A 21,396-nucleotide genomic window follows, 5' to 3' on the forward strand; every position below is an offset into this window, starting at 1 on the left:
GCATGGGTTGGACGATTTGACTGAGGACTGGTGAACCAGATGGCTACACCAGGCTCCAGTCTGATTTGGCAGAGTTTCTACAGCTGGATACCCCTCCTAACGCCAACCACTCCGAGAGTGTAGTGGGTGCTTTTATATGCCACCGGCATGAAGGCCAGTCAGGCGGTACTGGCAACGGCCACGCTCAAAATGGTGTATTTTACGTGCCACTTGCACAGGAGCCAGTCCATCGGCACAGTTTCCGTCTACCAAATCCACTCACAAAAGGCCTTGGTCGGCCGGAGGCTATAGTAGAAGACACTTGCCCAAGATGCCATGCAGTGGGACTGAATCCGGAACCATGTGGTTGGTAAGCAAGCTACTTACCACACAGCCACTCCTGCGCCTACTTAATAATATATTAAAAAACCTTGACTAAATACCAGGGATGTAATTCATTTTATAAACTATTTCAAAAGCCTAACTCCCAACAGATTTCTAAATGATAGAAGTTTCATAAAGCAAACAAAATCAAACAGTAGGGTTTTGAGATATATTCCTGTAAAGTTTCCTTATAAAATTATCTATGAATATGTATAGAAAAACAATGAGTTAAATAAGAGAAATTATAACATTCAGTCAAGGAATAACAGGTTTATCCAATCAAGAAGTAGTGTTTATTCTTCATCATTGTTTAACATCCATTTTCCATGCTGGCATGGGTTGGACAATTTGATAGGCTTTGATGTGTCCAAGGACAGCATCAATAGCCAATGTCTGCTTTGGTATGGTTTTTATGGCTGGATACCCTTCCTAATGCCAACCACTTTACAGTGAGGACCAGGAGCTTCTTTTGTGCTGCCTGTACTATTGAGGTTGCAATGCAGCTTACACAACCCCAAGTCGGGGGGGAGTAGGTTCTTGAAGAGGGATCTGCTTGGCTACTTACATCTAGTAGGATAAAGGGAGTTGGGAGAAAATGAAAATGATCAGTAGGAGCTAAATAATCAAATATGAAGCATTGAAATATAAATATGAAAAATTTATAATTAAGCACTACTGCTGTCACCATATTATGTAATATACAGGCAATAGTATATGATAAGCTATGTTATTAAATTGACATTTGAATAATGGTTGAGTGGAACAAATGCAAGGTAATATGTGGTATTAAGTACAAGAGTAACCAAGCAGGCTTTTTTTCTATGAACATCACAGTAAGTGTTCTTTCCTTAATAAATTTATTAAAAAAATAAGGAACAATTTTGAGAAAATATATCACAAATTTTAGTGTTAAATCTTTGCACATTTCATCTATATTTAAATGGAAGGCACTTTCACAAATTTGATTATTTTCTTGTATGAATTTGTTTATGACGTATTAAATTTCTATTCCTAGAAAATGCTTCACCACAAATTTCACACTGGTATGGTTTTTCTCCAGTGTGAATGCGTATATGGTATGACAAGTGACTACTACTAGAAAAAGCTTTGTCACAAATTTCACATTGGTAAGGCTTTTCTCCTGTGTGAATACGTGTATGCTCTGCCAAGTGATCCTTTCTGTAAAATGTTTTGTCACAAATTTCACATTGGTATGGTTTTTCTCCTGTGTGAATACGCGTATGTTCTGATAAGTGACATTTTCTATGAAATGCTTTTTCACAAAATTCACACTGATATGGTTTTTCACCAGTATGAGTGCGTTTATGGCGAGACAGATTTGACTTTCGAGAAAAAGATTTCTCACATATTTCACAATGGTATGGCTTTTCCCCCGTGTGACTCCATTTATGATCTGTTAGTTTACTGTTACAGGAAAATTTTTTCCCACATATTTCACAATGGTAAAGATTTTCTCCTGTATGAAGGCGTCTATGGGCCGCTAAGTTGCTGCTATGAGAAAATACTTTGTCACATATTTCACAACGGTAAACTCTTTCAATGCGATTAAACCTCTGATCTTTCAACTGAACCTTTTGTAAAAACTCTTTTCTACAAATTCCACTATCACCTTGCCTTTCTACTGTGTGAACGACTTTATGGAAAGTTAATCTACTCTTCAAAGAAAATGTTTTTCCACAAATTTCGCATGAATATGGTTCACTCCCTGTGTGAATAATTTTATGAAGTGATAATTGACTCTGCAGAGGAAATGTTTTCCCACAAAATCCACAGTGATACGGTGTTCTTCCACTGTGCCTATGCTTATGACTGGATAACTGTGTACTACTTGAAAATGCTTTCCCACAAATGTCACAATCATATGGTTTTTCTCCTGTGTGTATACGTTTATGATCTTTTAAATAACTACCACAAGAAAATGCCTTTCCACAAATTTTGCATTGGTATGGTTTTTCTCCAGTGTGAGTTCGTTTATGATAAGCTAAATGATTATTAAAAATAAATGCTTTTCCACAAATTTCACAGTGGTAGGGTTTTTCCCCTGTGTGAATACGTTTGTGATATGTTAATTTATTATTACAAGAAAAAGCTTTACCACAAATTTCACAATTATAAGGTTTCTCTCCAGTGTGAATACGCACATGAATAGCTAATTTACTAACAAAAGAAAATCCTTTTCCACAGATTTGACAGTGGTGTGGTAGTTCTCCTGTGTGAATGCGTTTGTGATATGATAACGCACTGTTACAAGAAAATGCCTTTCCGCAGATATCACAGTTGTGTGGTTTTTCTCCAGTGTGAATGCGTATATGACGGGACAAATTACTACTAAAAGAAAATGCTTTCCCACAGATTTCACAGCCATAGGGTTTCTCTCCTGTGTGAATACGTGTGTGATCTGTTAATGTACACTTTCGATAAAAGACTTTCCTGCAATATTCACAATGGTACACTTTTTTACCTTTTTGAGTGCACTTATGAGCATCAAAGTTACTCTTTATAGAAAACAGCTCCCCGCAAACATCGCATCTATATGGTTTCTCTTCCGGTTCAAACATTGTCAGATTAATAGAACTTTATAACAATGATGTCTCTATTCAAGTGATGTAGAACATACAAAAAAATGTTTCATTGGTCAACTGTTCATTTCCATTAACTAATTTGCATTTGATGTAACATTAACTTCACACTAATATCAGATATATTATAACTGTTCACTGTAGATATGTTTGTCTTACATCGCACTATCCTCAGACAACTTTAATAAACACCACACACTGGTTATTTCAGCAAACACAACTGAATGATGGCATTATCAGGTAGAACTCCACAGTCTGACACAAATGTTCTGAAATTAAAGAAAACCATTATTAGCATGTAACTTCATATGATACAAGATTGAAAGTGGCATTATATTTATGTATCTGTGAGACATAATGATGAATTATATTTGCAATGCTCACTTAAAAGGTAGATTTCACTTAGGAAGAAATTTTAAAATACTGACTTGGCAGTTAAAAGACTATAAAAGAACTATGTCAGTTCTATTAACCAATTAGTGAAACAGAAGTTTTGGATAGATATATCTGTTTTAGATGTTCAACTTAAATATAATTTATTATGCCTTACTTTTAAATGTTGTTGTTGGCACTCAGTCGCTTACGACGTCGAGGGTTCCAGCTGATCCGATCAACGGAACAGCCTGCTCGTGAAATTAACGTGCAAGTGGCTGAGCACTCCACAGACATGTGTACCCTTAACGTAGTTCTCGGGTATATTCAGCGTGACACAGTGTGACAAGGCTGACCCTTTAAATTACAGGTACAACAGAAACAGGAAGTAAGAGTGAGAGAAAGAGTACAGCAGGGTTCGCCACCATCCCCTGCAAGAGCCTCGTGGAGCTTTAGGTGTTTTCGCTTAATAAACACTCAAAACGCCCGGTCTGGGAATCGAAATCGCAATCCTATGACCGCGAGTCTGCTGCCCTGACCACTGGGCCTCCACACTTTTAAATATAGTGGCTTAAAAAAGACACACATTACAGGGTGTTCAAGCTAAATTTGGCATTTTTTTGTGTCTCCTTTTTTCAAGAACAGCTTGAAACTAAAGTTGTGGCTGAGAAAAAAGATAGCTGACATGGAAGGTTGGGAGCTATCTGAATATCGGAAAAGGGAAACTTGTATTCTGATGATTCACACTGTCAACATCATGACTGCTGCTCAATGTTCTGTGAACACTGTAAAGACAGCAGATATGACACGAACAACTGCAATGGAGACTACAAAGCCATGACCAGCAGAACAGGACATAGCAGGCGTTCTGACTGTGTCAAAACATTGGAATTCATACAACAGCAGGACAAGGTGATGGAAGATCTGAACAAGGGAATCCAGGTTTTAGTGAGAGAGATGGGTGTTGGAATCGCCACCATGAAGTTGGTACTGAATAAGGATCTTTACTACCACACATATAAGGGGTGCAAGGGACAAATTCTGATAGCCAATGCCAAGAAACTCTTGAATAAGCTGTGGCATCCTGCTGAGCTGGGGATGATCTGGTTCTTCTCAGATGAAAAGAACTTCAACCAGGACCAGTTGCAAAACATCCAGAACAACAGGTGCCTTGCTTACAATTCAAGTGGTGCCACACATATGATGAAAGCCAAGTTTCCCTAAATCTGTGATTGTCTTTGGGTGTGTCTCCAGTGAGGCTGACATCATATTACCCCACATCTTGGAACAGGGCCTTAGGCTTAATTCAGACAGCTATATGAAGTTGATGGAGACTGTGATCAAAATCTGGCTGGAGAAGGCCATATGTGTGGCTATAGGATTTGGCTCCATGGCATGCTTTCAGAAAGAGTCTGAAGTAGTTGACAGAGAATTTCTATAACTTCACCAGCCCCAATTCCTGACCTCCTAATTCCCCTGATAGTAATCCTAGGGATTACTATCTATGAAGCATGGTTCATAAAAACACTAACTGCTCTGCCTGCAACACCAAGGCTGAGCTGGTAGCTAAAATCAAGGTGTTCAAAGATTATCTCAGAGACAGAGGAATGCATGCACTAGGTTCCAGAGATATCACGAGGCAGTGGTGAAAGCTGAGGATGGTTACTTTGAGTAAACTGTTATCTTCCAGTCATGATCGAGTTGATATTTTTTGATATTTCTTAAATACTTCTATTTTTGGATAGGATATAGTGTTTTCTTTACCTTTTATGCAAACAGTCAAATTTAGCCAAAACACCCTGTACATAAAGTGTATATATGCATGCATGCGTGTCAGTTAGTGGTTCTGCAAAGAAGGAGGCTTGGAAGTGCCACTATGAAAGGCTGCTGAATGTAGAGAATGCTTGGGAAGAGAGCCTGCCTAATGTGGACCCAACAGAGGGGCTGACTATTCAAACTGACAGTAGCTTAGTAGATAAAGCAATTGAGGATATGAAGACAGGGAAAGCCTCCAGCCCATCAGGAATCAACACTGGGATGCTTAAAATATATGGCAAGCAGCATATAACCTGGTCACCTGTATAGTTAATCAAATTGTCCACAAAGGAGTCATACCCAATGACTAGTGTAGCAGCATTATAATCAACTGCTACAAAGGCAAAAATAATGCCCTATACAAAAATAATTACAGAGGCATCAAATTGTTGTACCAGGTGATGAAAGTTGGAGAAAGGGTCATAGCTCAATTAATTAGAAAGAGAGTTAGCATAGATGAGATGCAGTTTGGATTTGCACCAGGGAGAAGCACCACTGATGCTGTCTTCATGCTGAGGCAACTGCAAGAGAAGTACTTGGCCAAAAATAAACCTCGGTATCTGGCTTTTGTTGATATGGAGAAAGTCTTTGACAGGGTCCCCTTCTCCCTTATCTGGTGGGCAATATGGAAGCTAGGGATAGATGAGTGGTTAGTGAGAGATGACAAAGCCATGTACAAGGATACTGTTAGTAAGGTGAGAGTCACCAATAAGTACAGCAAGTGTACAAGTAGGAGTCCACTTGAGTTCGGTTCTTAGCCCCCTCTTATTTATGATGGTCCTCCAAGCTATAATTGAGGAATTTAAGACCTGCTGCTCTTGGGAGCTCCTCTAGGCTGATGAACTTGCTCCTATTGCTGAATCACTACCACAATTAGAGAAGAAATTTCAGGTATGGAAGCACGGACTAGAATCAAAGTGGCATTAGAGTTAATTTAACAAAAACCAAAATATTGATAAGTAGATCCCTTCAGGGAAATGGCCCTGCTCAATATGTAAAAAAAGGTGTCAGGAGACACTCCATAAGGTGTATCCAGTGCAAGCCATGGACACATAAGAAGTGCAGCAGTAACAGTGGAAGACTAACAGAGAAAGTAGTCTTTATATCTGGTAGATGTACAGGTACAGTAAACACCAGGAATGTACAAAAAATAGACTCCCCCAAATATCAGGGGAGATCCTTAGAAGTAGTAGACAGTTTCAGTTACTCAAGTGACCAAGTTAGTAGTGGGAGAGGTTGTTCCGAAAGAATGATGGCTAGAATAAGAATAGGCTGGGCGAAATTCAGAGAGTTACTCCCTCTGTTAGAAACAAGGAGCCTCGCCCTCAGAGTGAAAGACAAGTTGTATGATGCCTGTGTACAAACAGCTATGCTACACAGCAGTGAGTAGGCTGAGGCTACCGAGGATATGTGAAAGCTTGAAAGAAATGATGCCAGTATGCTCCATTGGATGGGTAATGTCAGTGTGCATATACAACAGAGTGTAAGTGATTGAAGAAAAAACCTGGGTAAGAGAGAAGATTGTGCTGGTATAGCCATGTAATGCATATGAATGAAGACACTTGACTCAAGAAGTGCCGATCTCTAATTGTAGAGGGAACATGTGGAAGGGGTAGACCCGAGAAGTTGTGAGAAAGGATCTGCAGATATTGGGACTCACACAGAGGATAACAGGGGACTGAGACTCCTGGCGGTTTGCTGTGTTTGAAAAGGCATGTCAAGTCAAGTAAAAACATGGTTGTCTTTGCATACAGGGTATCCTCCGCACCCCTTGCCAGCTGAGGGTTCCTAACTGTGTGAGTCAAACTGTGTGAGTCAAACTGTGTGAGTCAAATAAAAAGCACCCATGCTGGTGCCACGTAAAAGTACCCATGCTGTTACTGCATAAAAACATCCAGTACACTCTGTAAAGTGGTTGGCATTAGGAAGGGTATCCAGCTGTGGAAGCCATGCCAAAACAGACTGGAGCATGGGCTGCTCTTCAGCTGGCCAACTCCTGTCAAACAGTCCAACCCATGCCTGCATGGAAAATGGACATTGAATAATGATGGTGATGATGACATACATGATGAATGATTAGATTATATGCCTATATATCATCATCATCATCATCGTTTAACGTCCGCTTTCCATGCTAGCATGGGTTGGACGATTTGACTGAGGACTGGTGAAACCGGATGGCAACACCAGGCTCCAGTCTGATTTGGCAGAGTTTCTACAGCTGGATGCCCTTCCTAACGCCAACCACTCAGAGAGTGTAGTGGGTGCTTTTACGTGTCACCCGCACGAAAACGGCCACGCTCGAAATGGTGTCTTTTATGTGCCACCCGCACAAGCCAGTCCAGGGGCACTGGCAACGATCTCGCTCGAAAATCCTACAGGAGCCAGTCAGGCGGTACTGGCAACGGCCACGCTCAAAATGGTACATCTCATGTGCCACCCGCACAAGAACCAGTCCAGGGGCACTGGCAACGATCTTACTTGGCTTGCCGGGTCTTCTCACGCACAGCCCATTTCCAAAGGTCTCGGTCCGTAGTCATCGCCTCGGTGAGGCCCAATGTACGAAGGTCTTGCCTCACCACCTCAGCCCAGGTCTTCCTGGGCCTACCTCTTCCACGGGTTCCCTCAACTGTTAGGGTGTGGCACTTTTTCACGCAGCTATCCTCCTCCATTCTCACCACATGTCCATACCAGCGCAATCGTCTCTCTTGCACGCCACAACTGATGCTTCTAATGTTCAGCTTTTCTCTCAAGATACTTACACTCTGACGGGTATTCACATTGACATTACACATCCAACGGAGCATACTGGCTTCATTCCTTGCGAGCTTACGTATATATATATATATATATATATATATATATATATACACATACACACGCATACATGATGAACGATTATATGTCTATCTATATATGTGCGTGTGTGTGTGTGTGTCAGTGGACTGTGGGCATGCTGGGGCTACACCTTGAAGAATTTTAGTTGAGTGAATTAACCCCAGTACTTACTGTTTTTAAAGCCTTGTATTTATTTTATGGGAATCTTTTGCTGAACTGCTATGTTATGGGGATGTAAACAAGCCAACACCAGTTGGCAAGCAGTGGTGGGGGAACAAAAACAAAGACACACACATATGTATATGACAAGCTTTTTTCAATTTCTATGTACCAAATCCACTCAAAAGGATCTGGTCAGCCCAGGGTTACAGTAGCCTTCCCCACAGTGGGACAGAACCTAGAGCCATCTGGTCACAAAACAAACTTCTTACCACACAGCCACTTATATACACACATACACACATGAAGCTGGTACCATGTCAAAAGCAACTACACTCAGTACATTCTGTAAGGTGGTTCATGTTAGGAAGGACATCCAGCTGTAGAAACTGCACCAAACCAGACAGTAGAGCTTGGCACTGTCTTCTGGCTTGCACAAAAAACTGACATTAAATGAGGATAATGACATGTGTGTATATCACTAATCACCTTCCCGTCCGTGCCTTCAGTTTTCTCCCTCTCCTTTGCCATACTTCATCTTAACACCTCTCATATCTGCCATCATTCTCAGCACCCTCTCATATGTGCCGTCACGTCTCACTCACGATAGCCATCATCTCCTTCAACTTGTATATCATTCCCCAACATTCTGACAGACTCCTATCTTTCTCACCTTAACCCCTCTCTATACTGGTTTTTCTCACACCCACTTCTGTTTACTCACTCTACCCCATTTCTAACCATCTATCAGTTTCTCCTCACTTACTAAACTACCCAAGCCTTCTTCCTGATCTACTGTCCGTATCCTCTCTTATGTTCACCTTCTGGTATCATGAGAGTTTGTTCTGGCACCCCCATCACAACCATCTTATCTTCTACCCAGCTATTTTCATCTACCCTTATATAATGCAACGTAGCTAAGTATTTTCTCTGTAGCAAGACATTTGCGCTTGTTTCATCAACACCTGACATAAAGCCATCTCCCTAGCTCAAATACCTCCCTTCCATTAAGTGGAAGGGACATATTTTTTCATTTTCCTCTTCTTGGCGACCTTACTATGCCAGTGGCACAAAAAAAAAGAGAAAAAAACGCACCTCGTACACCCTACAAAGTGGCTGGCATTAGTGGTGACATTAGGGAGGGCATCCAACCATAGCTGACACTGGAGCTCAATGTACCCTGCAGTTGCAGGTTCCTATCAAGCCAAGCAACCTATGGAAAACCTATGTTAAATTATTATACACAGGTGTTTTATCATGCAAAAGCTTAGGTGGATCGTTATCTTAAAAGTTTGTGCGAAACTCTATGGCAGCTTCACCTACTAGAAACAACAGCCAAATTTTCAACAAATTACTCTTTATAATCTCATAAAAAAAGAATATCATTCGACAATGTCGACCTACAACAGAAGACAGGGTGGACACAGGTAGAACACATTTGATCATAAGTTTGCTGGATCAATTTGATTTGTGGTTCGAAAGGGATGGCCCAACAACTAGCTCAACAGTAAATATTGTTTTTCATTTTCTTCATTCGATACACAAGGATGACTGAGATAATTGTTAACAAGTGAAAACTACCAACATAAACTTACAATATAAACTTTCATGTCAAACGAAAGCTATCTTACCTCTTCATATTGTTTACTTTCTCTTCAATCCCACGAATACAGTCTTCTTTTGTAGTACATACCCTCTCTATATACAAAAGGCATAGTAATCAGTATAAACTCATCTAAACCAACAAATACAACAAAGAAACAGCGAAATATGGCTGACCGGATGTAGAGACAAAACTAATCGTAAGTTTGAGAAACATTGTCAAACATGTTTCATACATTAACATCCTCTCTACTATTGCTTTCTGCTAATGTCAACAATAATTATATAGCGTTAACTCAGATTTTCACATTCTGCTAATTTAGGAGCATTTTCGATAATATTTTCTTTTATTTCGTTTCAGTATATCTCAGATACCAAGCTGTGTTTTTTAGATACCGATTTACTCGTCTCGCCTGAATAGATTGACTTATTTCGAATATTAAATAATGATTAACAAAACTTTTTTGGAGAAAGAATCTACAATACGGAATATTTTAATAAATTAACTGAATGAAAGTGATTACGGTTAAAATTTTGGTTATTATTTTAAACAGAGTCACACAAAAAAAAGTGTAATAGGTGTAGAAAAGCGTGTATTAAACGAATATGAAAACAAAAATTTGCGCCAACGAACCGCGGCGGGATATTCACACGATCCGACTTTTTCTCTCATAACTTTTAGGAAAATGGATATCTTTCAATGAAATTTTATATAAATACCTTTAAAATTGCATAGATTACGATTATAAAGAAATTTGTGGGGAAAATTTTTTTCCGTGGGTGTGGGAAGAGGGCTTTCGAAGAGAAAGAAATTCATAAATTATTTTTTAGCTTGAGTGTTATTGAAAAAGTTTGATACAAAATTTTAAGATTAATTTATTTTTCATTTGAGCAGTAGCAAAACGTTTTAAAAAAGATACCATGTATTATGATGAGAGAAACAAATTCATAAATACAGTGTTGAATATGGTTTCACTATGGAAAGAAAGTTAAGGGCGATTTAGCTGTTGTTTTTAGTACATCTCACGACCATTTGATATCTTCCCTGTCTGTTTAATATTTTCTCCCAATAAACATATTTGAGTAATGGAAAAAAAGTTTAAGAAGCAAGATGTGGCATAACTGCAGATGAGTACCCCATCCCACGAGTTTGTTGCCTCATAACTTCCAACAAAAAAATTAACGGAAAAAAAAATTTTGTGCATTTGTCTAACAAAAAAAGGATCTTTCTGAATTGACGGGCACCACTTTTCATTTATGTTTTATGTAGTGTTTTTGGTACCGAAACACTTTCAAACTTCGTATACTTGTATATTTTGTGTTATAGAACAGATAAAAACTTTTGTAAAAGATGTTTTATATGACACATTTTACCAGTTTGAAAGTGTTTTGTTAAGAAAACAAGTGGTGCCCGTCAATTCAGAATTGATTTCCCCCCCCCCCCCAAAAAAAAATTACATTTACACACGTGAGTTTGTTTGAGTGTGCTTAAATTGCGGTGAATAGCCAATAGGATCGTCCGAATTGGTTCACTTCTGAAAGGTTGTTCATTTTCGAAGACTTACTTACTATAGCATGGCTCGCTGCGACTCTTGTGATATCACTCTATATGACGGTATTCGGCGTTTCTACGAGAATGATGAAGCATCTATTGCGTTTTTAACCGAACACGGCGTCCTGCCACTTACTCGGAATTGTCCGACCTGCAATACCCCGTGTATTTTGCGCAAAGGGACAAACATGTGGCGCTGCCGTAAGTTGGTGCGACGACGTCGGCAGGCTAAAAGAGAATGTGAGTACTCCGTATCTATGTTTAAGAACACTTTTCTGCAACAAGTCCATCTTCCGCCTTCGAAGTTTTTGGCTTTTGTGGGCCACTTTCTCAGGACATCTTGGACACACAAATCGGTAATAGAAAACTGTTATGTTTCCCTCGGGTGACTCGCAGAGATAACACAACGAGTTATATAATTTAATTATTACATTTATTGTTCAATTACATACAAAGAACGCACTCACCCAATGTTCGTTATGAATAAACAAAAGTCATGTCCGCCATATATATATCAAAGACCTTTTACTACGACAGTCCCACAAGACAACAACAATGAAACAATGAACTCAGACGAACCACATGACACACGGAACGTCAGACGAATTACATATCTAACAGTCCATATAACACCTCCCCACTGAAATTGATGCTACACAAGAAGTATCAACAGCAAAGTCTCTCTTGGGTTTTACGGGTTCTCTTGGACCGTCTTGGGTTGTCTGGTCCATACTCTGGAACGGGTAACATGGTCTTGGGTCTGGTTTGTCTTTGTGTTAGTGGCACAGTTTCCGAGATCTCCATCGGGTGATCTGTTGCAAATTCAAATACAGTGTTTTCTGCATCACCAGGTTCATTGTCTTCCTCAGTTGTGTACCGCGGTCGCAGCTGTTCCCAGTGTCGTCTCCACATCGGGCCATGAGGTATGACCTTCACGTTAAAGCAGCGAGTACCCAATGACTTCTTAATGATCGCTGGTACCCATCGGGGATCTTTGTCTCGGCGAGGTCCATAGTATAGTGCATACACAGGATCTCCGGCCTTGTACTGCCTGGTAACTTTAGCGACATCAGCCGAGCTTGGAGTCACCTGAGACTTATGTGCTTCCTTAGACTGTTTGCCTTGAGCAATGTGTACTGGCGATGGCAGCAGAGAATCAATCCTTGTTCGTATCTGCCGGTGATTCAAAAGTTCACTTGGAGAGAATCCACAGGATGTCGGTGTTCTCCGGTACTGCATCAAGAATTCTTGAAGTGCTCGTGTCGGCGGAAGAGAAGACTTCCTCAGAGCTTGTTTGAAGGTCTGCACCAAACGTTCCGCTGCTCCGTTGGTAGCTGGGTGGTAAGGTGCCCCTGTCAGGTGTGTGATCCCGCGTTCTTTGCACCAGCTCTGGAACTCTTCAGACGTAAAAGTTGGTGCGTTATCGGTGACCAGTGTGTGAGGAAATCCGAAGTGCGCAAAGTCTTCCTCAAGCAGATTTAAAGTGGCTTTGGAGGATGTAGAGGAAGTAGGATGAATGCATGGGTACTTGGAATAAGCATCTGTGATCACCAGCCAATCTCTACCCATAAAATTTATTGCATGGTCCAGATGTAAGCGGCTCCACGGCTTTTCTGGTAACATCCATGGGTGAACTGGAGGCTTAGATGGCTGCCTTTGATGTTCGTTACATGAATCACATCGTCGACTGGCTATCTCTATAGCAGCATCGATACCAGGCCAATAAACAGCAGTTCTTGCTAGTTGTTTCATGCGTTCCATGCCAAAATGTCCAAGATGCAGAAGATTGAGGATCTTTGGCTGCAAGCTATGTGGAATCACAACTCTAGATCCATGTATAAGGCATCCATGACAGATACTAAGTGAGTTTGATAACTTACGGAACTTGTTGACTTCGTCATTGATCTCCATGTTCTTTGGTGGTCAGCCTTCACGGACGTAGCGCATCACTGCAGATATCACTGGATCTTTCCCTGACTCTTGACGGAGGACGTTAGCATCCACAGGTTGGACTTGAATACTAAGAGCTTTGATGGCACACACCATGTCTATGTCTTCACCATTTTCCTTTCTGTCAAAGTCGTTGTCATCACCGAATGGCAAGCGACTGAGGGCATCAGCATTGCCATGATCTGCTGATTTCCGATATTCAATGGTGTAGTCAAACTGGTTCAGCCACAGGGCCCATCGTGCTAGTCTGTTAGCAGCGAGAAGTGGCGTCCCTTTCCTCGGACTGAATAGTGATGTCAGTGGCTTGTGGTCAGTCACGAGTACGAATTTACGACCGTACAAATATTGGTAAAACTTCTGCAAGCCAAATATGATAGCTAGGGCTTCCTTTTGAATTTGACTGTAGTTACGCTGTGCAGAAGTGAGAGTCTTGGACATATTGGATATTGGGCGCTCGCTTCCATCAGGATAGCGGTGAAACAGGACTGCTCCAATACCAACGTTTGATGCGTCACAAGCCAGTCCCAAAGTTTTGTTTGGATCGAAGTGTATCAGAACTTGACTTGATGAAAGTACATTTTTCAAGTGATCAAAAGCTGACTGTTCCTCATCTCCCCACTTCCAAATAGTTGACTTTTTTGTAAGGCAATAGAGTGGCTCTGCTATACTGGCTAGGTTTGGGATAAACTTTCCATAAAACTGAACTGAACCTAGGAAAGATTTCAAGCTTGATTCGTTCGTTGGAGATGGCATCTTTAAGACTGCTGCGACTTTGGATCCCTTAGTGATCCCTTCAGCCGACAAAATGTGTCCAAGGTATTCTACACTGGGTAGTGCAAACTGGCACTTTTCACGGCGACATCTGAGTCCATTGTCGCTTAGACGTGTGAGCAGACACTTTAGGTTGTTTAAGTGACTGTTTGCATCTTTCCCACTGACGAGCATGTCATCCTGGAAGACGGCCACTCCAGGTAGATCATGGGTCAGGTTTTCCATGATCTCCTGAAAGTAACCAGGTGCTGACTTGATTCCGAAAGGGAGTCGTTGTTGCAGGAGTACTCCACGGTGAGTGCTGAGTGCGAGTCTGCGTTGACATTTTGGAGCCAGTTTGATCTGATTATAGGCATCAGCAAGGTCTATCTTTGTATATCCGAATCCACCTCCGAGTTTCTGCATCAGTTCAGCAGGGAGTGGCATTGGATGACGGTGATCAGCAAGTTGGTCATTAATTCCCACAGAGTAGTCACCACAAATCCGTAGTTTGGGCTTCAGGTTGCTTGAAGCGTGTGCTTTACGAATCGGTACCACTGGCGTTCCGTATTCATTGAATTGAACAGGCTTCCAGATTCCCTTGGCGATGCCTTCTTCGTAACCTTTGGCCAGGTCATCACGAAGAGCAAATGGGACCGGACGTGCCTTGTGAAAGACTGGTGTTGCGTCCGATTTGAACTTCACTTCCAGTTCAAAGTTCTTGAGACATCCCAATTCTTGCTTGAAAAGATCTGGAAATTCATCACACATGTTGTGACAATCTTGCTGCAGGGAAACATAGGGCTCGCTTGAGGTCTTTGGATACATCCCTTCTGCACCTTCCCTCTTAGCTTGGCTGTCTATGCTTTTCAAACCTAGAGCAGTGTCTACGGAAATTCCCAGAGTCTGGATAGCATTCCGACCCAGCAAATTAAGATCAGAGATCTTGGTGACTATGTAAGGTATAAGATCCTGCTTACCAGTTGTTGGATCCTTGGTTTGGCCCATGAAAGTTCCTAGAACAGGCAGGTTGTGCTTGCTGGCAGATTCATAGCGATGCTTGACATCTTGCAGCTTTGGTCTTCCAAGTTGTTTCCAGACCGACAAGGAAACAAAATTGCCTGTAGTAGCAGTGTCCAATTCCATTGTGAACAGTCTGTTCTGGATTGTTACTGGCACAATTAAACTATGAGTGTCTCGGGAAACTTCACCTAGGATCGCCTTGACTAGCTCAGCTTTTGTGATTCTTTTCACGGGAGTTTGTGAATGGCCATTGCGTTGCTGATGTTGTTTTTTCCTACACACCGCTTGCAAATGACCCTTTTTGTCACAAAAATGACATTTGGTTTCCCTGAAAGGACAGTCTGTTGCTTTGTGGGCCTTTCCACATCGATAGCATTTCTCCTGGTTTGTGGAATAAGACTGCTGATGTTTCTTTTGAGGACTCTTATTCCTGTTCTGCTGGACCTTGTACACCTGCTTGGTTTTGGAACCGTATACAGTTTCTTTTGCAACCTTTGCTGCGTCTTCAGTCTCAATGGCAACCTGGACAGCACGGGCAAAATCTAGTTCTGAGTCTTTTATCTTAAAAAGCGCCTTCAGAACCGCTTCATTGTTAACCGAACATATGAATCTCTGTCTCAGAGCTTCATCCTGTGGGTTGGTGATCGCTGGAAAATCACAGGTAGCTGCATCCTGGCGTATACGTGCTGCCAGCTTCTGGAGAGTTTCGCCTGGCTTCCGCTGCATATCACTCCAAAACTTGAAACGCTCTCTCACAATGAAAAGTTTTGGGTCGAACTGTTCCTTCATGAAGTCAACGATTTCGTCCATTATCAAGTTGTTGATATCTTTAGGCGGATTTTGTTGGGTAGCCAGATTAGCAAGTTGTTTGTAAACAGTAGCAGTCTGATTGGTCAGGAACACTTGTGCCATGCGTTTTTCAGGTACAGCATTAGCAGCCACAAACGTACGGAATCTTGACCAGTAATCAGGCCATAGTTCTGTCGCTGAATCAAATGCAGTAAATGGTGGAATCGACACTGTTGTTGAAGCAGCTGAAAAATAGCCACTAGAATCGCCTTCAACTTGTCGAGCACCAAACAGTTTTAACAGAGCGTCCATATCTCTCTGATGTTGTTGCATTTGCTTGTCCATTTGTTCCCTAAACAATTTAATAAGTTCTACTGTCTGTTTTTCAGCCATTGTTATTACGATGAATAATTTTACGGTAAAGTAAGCATGTATCCTACCGGCGACGCCAATAAACTCTGTTAAAAACCTTGGACTCTCCTGTCAAACCTCCATAGAATGGTTATTTTTGTGTGCAGAGGTTTGCCAGTTTTGGGCAGAAAACCACCAAAATGTGATAGGAGGACCGGGAGTTGAAGTTGAGATTGACGAAACGGTTCTGGTCCGCCGGAAATTCCAACGCAGCAGCATTGTAAAAACGGTTTGGCTTTTTGGCGGACTGGAACAGTTGACCAAAAAAGCATTCGTGGTTCCACTGTCAACTGAATGTGACGAGGGCGACAGACGGGATGTTAAAACTCTCATTCAATTCATTACCCGCTACATCAGACAGGGATCAATAATCTATAGCGACTGTCAGCATACCTATAGTAACCTGAACAACCTGGGCTATACGCACTATAAGATTAACCACAGTGATCCCCTTAACCCATCTATTGACACGCACAATATTGAGCAGCTATGGAAAAGCCCCAAGAAGCACATTATTCGACCCGGAATAAGGTTTCGCCATCTGAAGCAGTACGTCGTTCGGATGCTTTTCCTGAGAGCCGTCTCACCACCAACCCAACTACTTCATAATTTTCTTTTGGAGGCTGCAAAATTATACCCAAGTTTCTGATGACCCGGAAGACTGTATACCTGTTCCTGATGTCGGTCACCAATAACTCTTTAAGGGACAAACTTGTAGCGCTGCCGTAAGTTGGTGCGACGACGTCGGCAGTCTAAAAGAGAATGTGGGTACTCCGTATCTATATTTAAGAACACTTTTCTGGAACAGGTCCATCTTCCACCGGTTTTTTCTTTTTTATACTGTTGTAGTAACGCGTTGTCTCGTGCGCATGCGTAGTCATCAATATCCAAGTTTGGCGCCCTTATTCATTCTCTTTTCTCGCCGGCCGACGAAGAGGTTAGACGTCCCACAGAGCTCTCTCACATGTCAGCACCAGAGTTTCACAAATGACCACGGAAATCATTCAGAAGGCGTCTCAGCAACCTGCCTATTTCCTCTGTAAATAAATATTGTTGTGTTGATGGATCGGAATCTGCGTTACGTTGTTTCTTCAGAATTTAATGTACGGAAGCGGGTGTACACCTAATGGTGTATAACCACTTTCCTACACTGTAAAACATTCAGTACAACTCTTACCCTCAACGGTGGAGATGTGCTAAAAATAACAGCTAAATTACTCTTAACTTTTTTTCCATAGTGAAACCATATCCAACACCGTATTTATGAATTTGTTTCTCTCACCATGATACATGGGATCTTGTTTGAAACCTTTTTCCATTACTCAAACGAAAAATAAATGAATCTAAAAATTTTTTCCAAACTTTTTTCCATTACACTCAAGTAAAAAAAATAATTAATGAATTTGTAAAAATTAACACTTCCTTCTCCAAGCCTAGATTCGAAACCGAATCTAAGAATTCTCGGCTGTTCAAACATCTCGATCAACAGGCGCGAAAAGCAGGTTTTCTTTGTCCTGTCAAAAAGTGATTAATGATCTCCTTTTAACCTTCGACCTTATAGATGTCAGGCGAAGTTCAACTGGACAGCAACTGGCCTACTTAGGTACTAAGCCTGCTGCAGTATGTCTGTCCTTCTAGCTGCTACGATTCTTATAAATAAAGTGGTCAACAAGACACCAGGGACACAGAGAGACAGAGACGGAGACTGTGATGCTCGCAGACTGAATCAGTGTCCTGCTACTATGAGAAAGAGATCTGTTGCCTGCTATTCAAGATGAAAGAACGAACACACACACACGAACATATGTAGTCTTCGGGTACATCTACTCCAGATGTATCCTGGTTCCATCATTTTTCTAGCAACTCGAAGCAAGTTGCCAAAATTGAATGTAGTGGCAAATATTGTTTATTAACACCAGCAAATAAAAAAAATGTTATAGTTAAACAAGTTATCACTTTGTCATTTCACAGGCAAACACATGCCTATCGCACCGACACTAAACAAAAACATACCACATTTTGGTGACCCCACTACATTTTGGTGACCCCGTCACAGAATTCCGGCCTTCCATGGATCCAGCTTCAACCGAAGAATAACACCCTGCACATCATCTGTCAACGAAACAACTCAGAATTCCTGCGAACACAATGGCTCTCACAGATCAGAATCCAGCGGTGAACATTTCTCCTACCGACATGGCATTCCAGGCAGCGATTCCTTCCCCCAACCCTTTCCTTTCGTCGTCCAGTGATTCGGAAATTTCCGACTTGCGTGCATTGGTGGTCACTCAGCGAGCTTCACAGATACAGGCCCTGACAGACCAGATACAAGCCTTATCGCGTGGTATCCAGCGCCGAAGCAGCAGTCGATCGCGTCGACCTAGTAGCCGATCCCGCAGTCCCAGTGCTAGTCGCAACTCACACGACACGTGCTGGTACCACCGAAAGTTCGGAACACAGGCGCGGAAATGTACCACCCCATGCTCATTCGCATCACCCAGTTCGGGAAACGGTACAGCCAGGAACTGAATGCGACGGAAGTTCCTGGTTCGCACCCACAAAGTCGCCTGTTTTTCGTTTTCGATTGTGTAACAGGCACACGTTTCCTGATTGACACCGGCGCGGAAGTCAGCGTAGTCCCTGTTTCCAGCATTTCAGGAAAACGAAAGGAGACACCAGTCTGTCTTCAGGCAGTTAATCACTCGCCAATCTAAACCTACGGTGAACAGTCCCTAACGCTGAACTTGGGACTACACCGCACCTTCCAGTGGGTATTTGTCATCGCCAAACTGCCGACCCCTATCTTAGGAGACGATTTCCTGCATCATTTCGGTCTCCTAGTAGACGTACAAAATAGACGACTTGTCGACAGCACCACACAGCTTACTGTGCGCGGTATAGCCGCTCGTATGGCTACAGTCAGCCCAACCATATTGCTTTCAACAACGACTCGTCACAGTACCATCCTGAAACATGTAAGAACGACCGTGCGAACCCAAAAGGAGAAATGGTGACGAATGGAAAAACAGGGCTCCTTTCTTAAACGTGTCACACGGTCGAACACAAAATTATATCAAATGATGATATATATATGTTATACTTCGATAACATAGTGATTTCGTAAATGACCAGTAAGGAAGACGATATTGAACACAACCGTATAAGATGAATAACAGTATTATTTATTGTTGTAAGTGATACATGTATGTGTATGCGTGATATACAGCAGATAGAAAGAGTCAGTAACACGTGTGAGCATTTGCCGGTTTGTTGAGTACACAATAGGAAGAGTCTGTATGTAAGAAGTTGAGGCGTGTGTGTGGCAGTTAGTGCTGTGACGGTGTATATGGTATTAATCCCCGTTAGTTCTGACATTTCCGATTAACTAGACTGTTCGTAAACAAAGGGGAAAAAGCCATCAAAATACTTGAATATTGCCTGCACTTGTTATTGCAGCTGGTAGAATTATTAATGCACCTCCACCAAATGCTTCATTTCCTAGAAATAGCAGCCAAATCTTCTTCAAATCAAACTCTAGTTTAGGGTTAGGGTTCGGATTTTAGAGTTAGGGTTAGGGTTGGGGTTGTAGTAACGCCGTGCGCATGCGTAGTCTCACGCATGCGTGGAATTAAACAAGCAAGCTTTCCCGCTTAATTCTATCTCTTTCTCGGTCGGCCGGCCATGAGCATGGACGTGTCAAGCAGTGTCTCCAACATTCCAACTCTGGAGACAGTCTCTTTACGTGTTTAGCTGTCTCTCTTCATCTTTCGAACTACGCTCGACAGCTCGCTTACATCTACATACCAACGTCCTAACAACTATGCTCACACACACAGAAGCTGTAACAACTGTCAACAAGATGTATATATTTACCACCTGAATAAATGTTGTTTAAGTTGATAGTCTGGAGTTCAGCGTTCCGTCATACTCTTTTACTCTTTTACTTGTTTCAGTCATTTGACTGTGGCCATGCTGGAGCACCACCTTTAGTCGAGCAAATCGACCCCAGGACTTATTCTTTGTAAGCCTAGTACTTATTCTATCGTCTCTTTTGCCGAACCGCTAAGTTACGGGGACGTAAACACACCAGAATCGGTTGTCAAGCGATGTTGGGGGGACAAACACAGACACGCAAACATATACACACACATACATATATACACATATATACGACGGACTTCTTTCAGTTTCCGTCTACCAAATCCACTCACAAGGCTTTGGTCGGCCCGAGGCTATAGTAGAAGACACTTGCCCAAGGTGCCACGTAGTGGGACTGAACCCGGAACCATGTGGTTGGTAAGCAAGCTACTTACCACACAGCCACTCCTACATTCATTAATTTTATATAGGAAAGTCAGGTATACATCTAATGATGTATAACCAACTTTCCTATAGGGTTATGGTTATGAGTTATAGGGTTTTAGGGTTATGAGTGAGGTTATGGCAACCCTAACCGTAACCCTAAAACTAACCCTAACTCTAGAACCCGAACTCTAGTTCTTCTTCAAATCAAACTCTACCATCATTTAGAAAATGTGTAACTGAGTACTAGCGAAAAATTGTTACACACACAGATACGCACAGCGTAATTTATTATATAAACAATATATGCGTATAAATTACGATTAAACCGGATGAAATATGTCACAGGGGATAACATTTTTATGACCGGGAAAAAATTATTGTTTACAAAAGAGCACTGACTGTATTCAGCTGAATAGACGTCAGTGATTTGTTGAAATTACAGAAATACGACAACTTTAACATGAAATAACTTGCGATGTACAATTTTTTGAATAAGAAGGCTAAGAGAAAAAGTTGTTTTATATGACACATTCTACCAGTGTCCCAAGTTTGAAAGTGTTTCGTTAAGAAAACAAGTGTTGCCCGTCAAACCAAAAAGATCCGAGGCGGACAGCATAAAGTGTCAGTCAAACAGTTTTTATAATTCATCCTGATGTGAATGGAAGTATAAGACAAGATTCTTAATAATAACGACAAAATGTTTTTTTTTTTGTGCCTTTCAGGTGATAAAGATCATTATATATTAGATTAAACCAACCTCGATACTTAATTAGTTCTGATTCCATCAATCCCGGCATTTAAACAACAAAAAAAAGACATTAATATATTATGGATCGATTGATCAATTATCTTTCTTTATTGTGTAAA

At 41.5% G+C, this 21,396-nt stretch overlaps 1 protein-coding gene and 1 long non-coding RNA gene across 8 annotated transcripts; one reads left to right on the top strand and one right to left on the bottom strand.

The window, feature by feature from the left end:
• Positions 1-633: 633 nt before the first annotated feature.
• On the bottom strand, positions 634-21,344 carry LOC106869799 (uncharacterized). 7 transcript variants are annotated; one of them, XM_052968948.2, is made up of 3 exons: positions 21,287-21,305; positions 9,779-9,845; positions 634-3,232 (listed from the first exon to the last, which is right to left on the bottom strand). In XM_052968948.2, the coding sequence occupies exon 3, from the start codon at positions 2,940-2,942 to the stop codon at positions 1,329-1,331; it is 1,614 nt and encodes a 537-aa protein (XP_052824908.1). In that variant the 5' UTR covers positions 2,943-3,232; positions 9,779-9,845; positions 21,287-21,305; the 3' UTR covers positions 634-1,328. The 7 variants fall into 7 exon arrangements, with proteins under 7 accessions (XP_052824908.1, XP_052824907.1, XP_089209784.1 ...); XM_052968947.2 differs by lacking the exon at positions 21,287-21,305 and adding an exon at positions 11,769-11,955; XM_089353658.1 differs by lacking the exon at positions 21,287-21,305 and adding an exon at positions 11,319-11,761.
• Positions 5,070-10,983, top strand: LOC149134993 (uncharacterized). Its single transcript, XR_016242190.1, has 3 exons — positions 5,070-7,080; positions 8,519-9,949; positions 10,111-10,983. It is a non-coding gene; the product is annotated as an uncharacterized LOC149134993 (long non-coding RNA).
• Positions 21,345-21,396: the final 52 nt, after the last annotated feature.

This window comes from Octopus bimaculoides, chromosome 6 (genome assembly GCF_046866305.1).
Source record: "Octopus bimaculoides isolate indiv1 chromosome 6, ASM4686630v1, whole genome shotgun sequence".
NCBI lineage: Eukaryota > Metazoa > Mollusca > Cephalopoda > Octopoda > Octopodidae > Octopus > Octopus bimaculoides.

Coding starts and splice junctions, on each gene's coding strand:
- LOC106869799 (XM_089353660.1), bottom strand. CDS start 2,942: ATGTTTGAACCGGAAGAGAAACCATATAGATGCGATGTTTGCGGGGAG.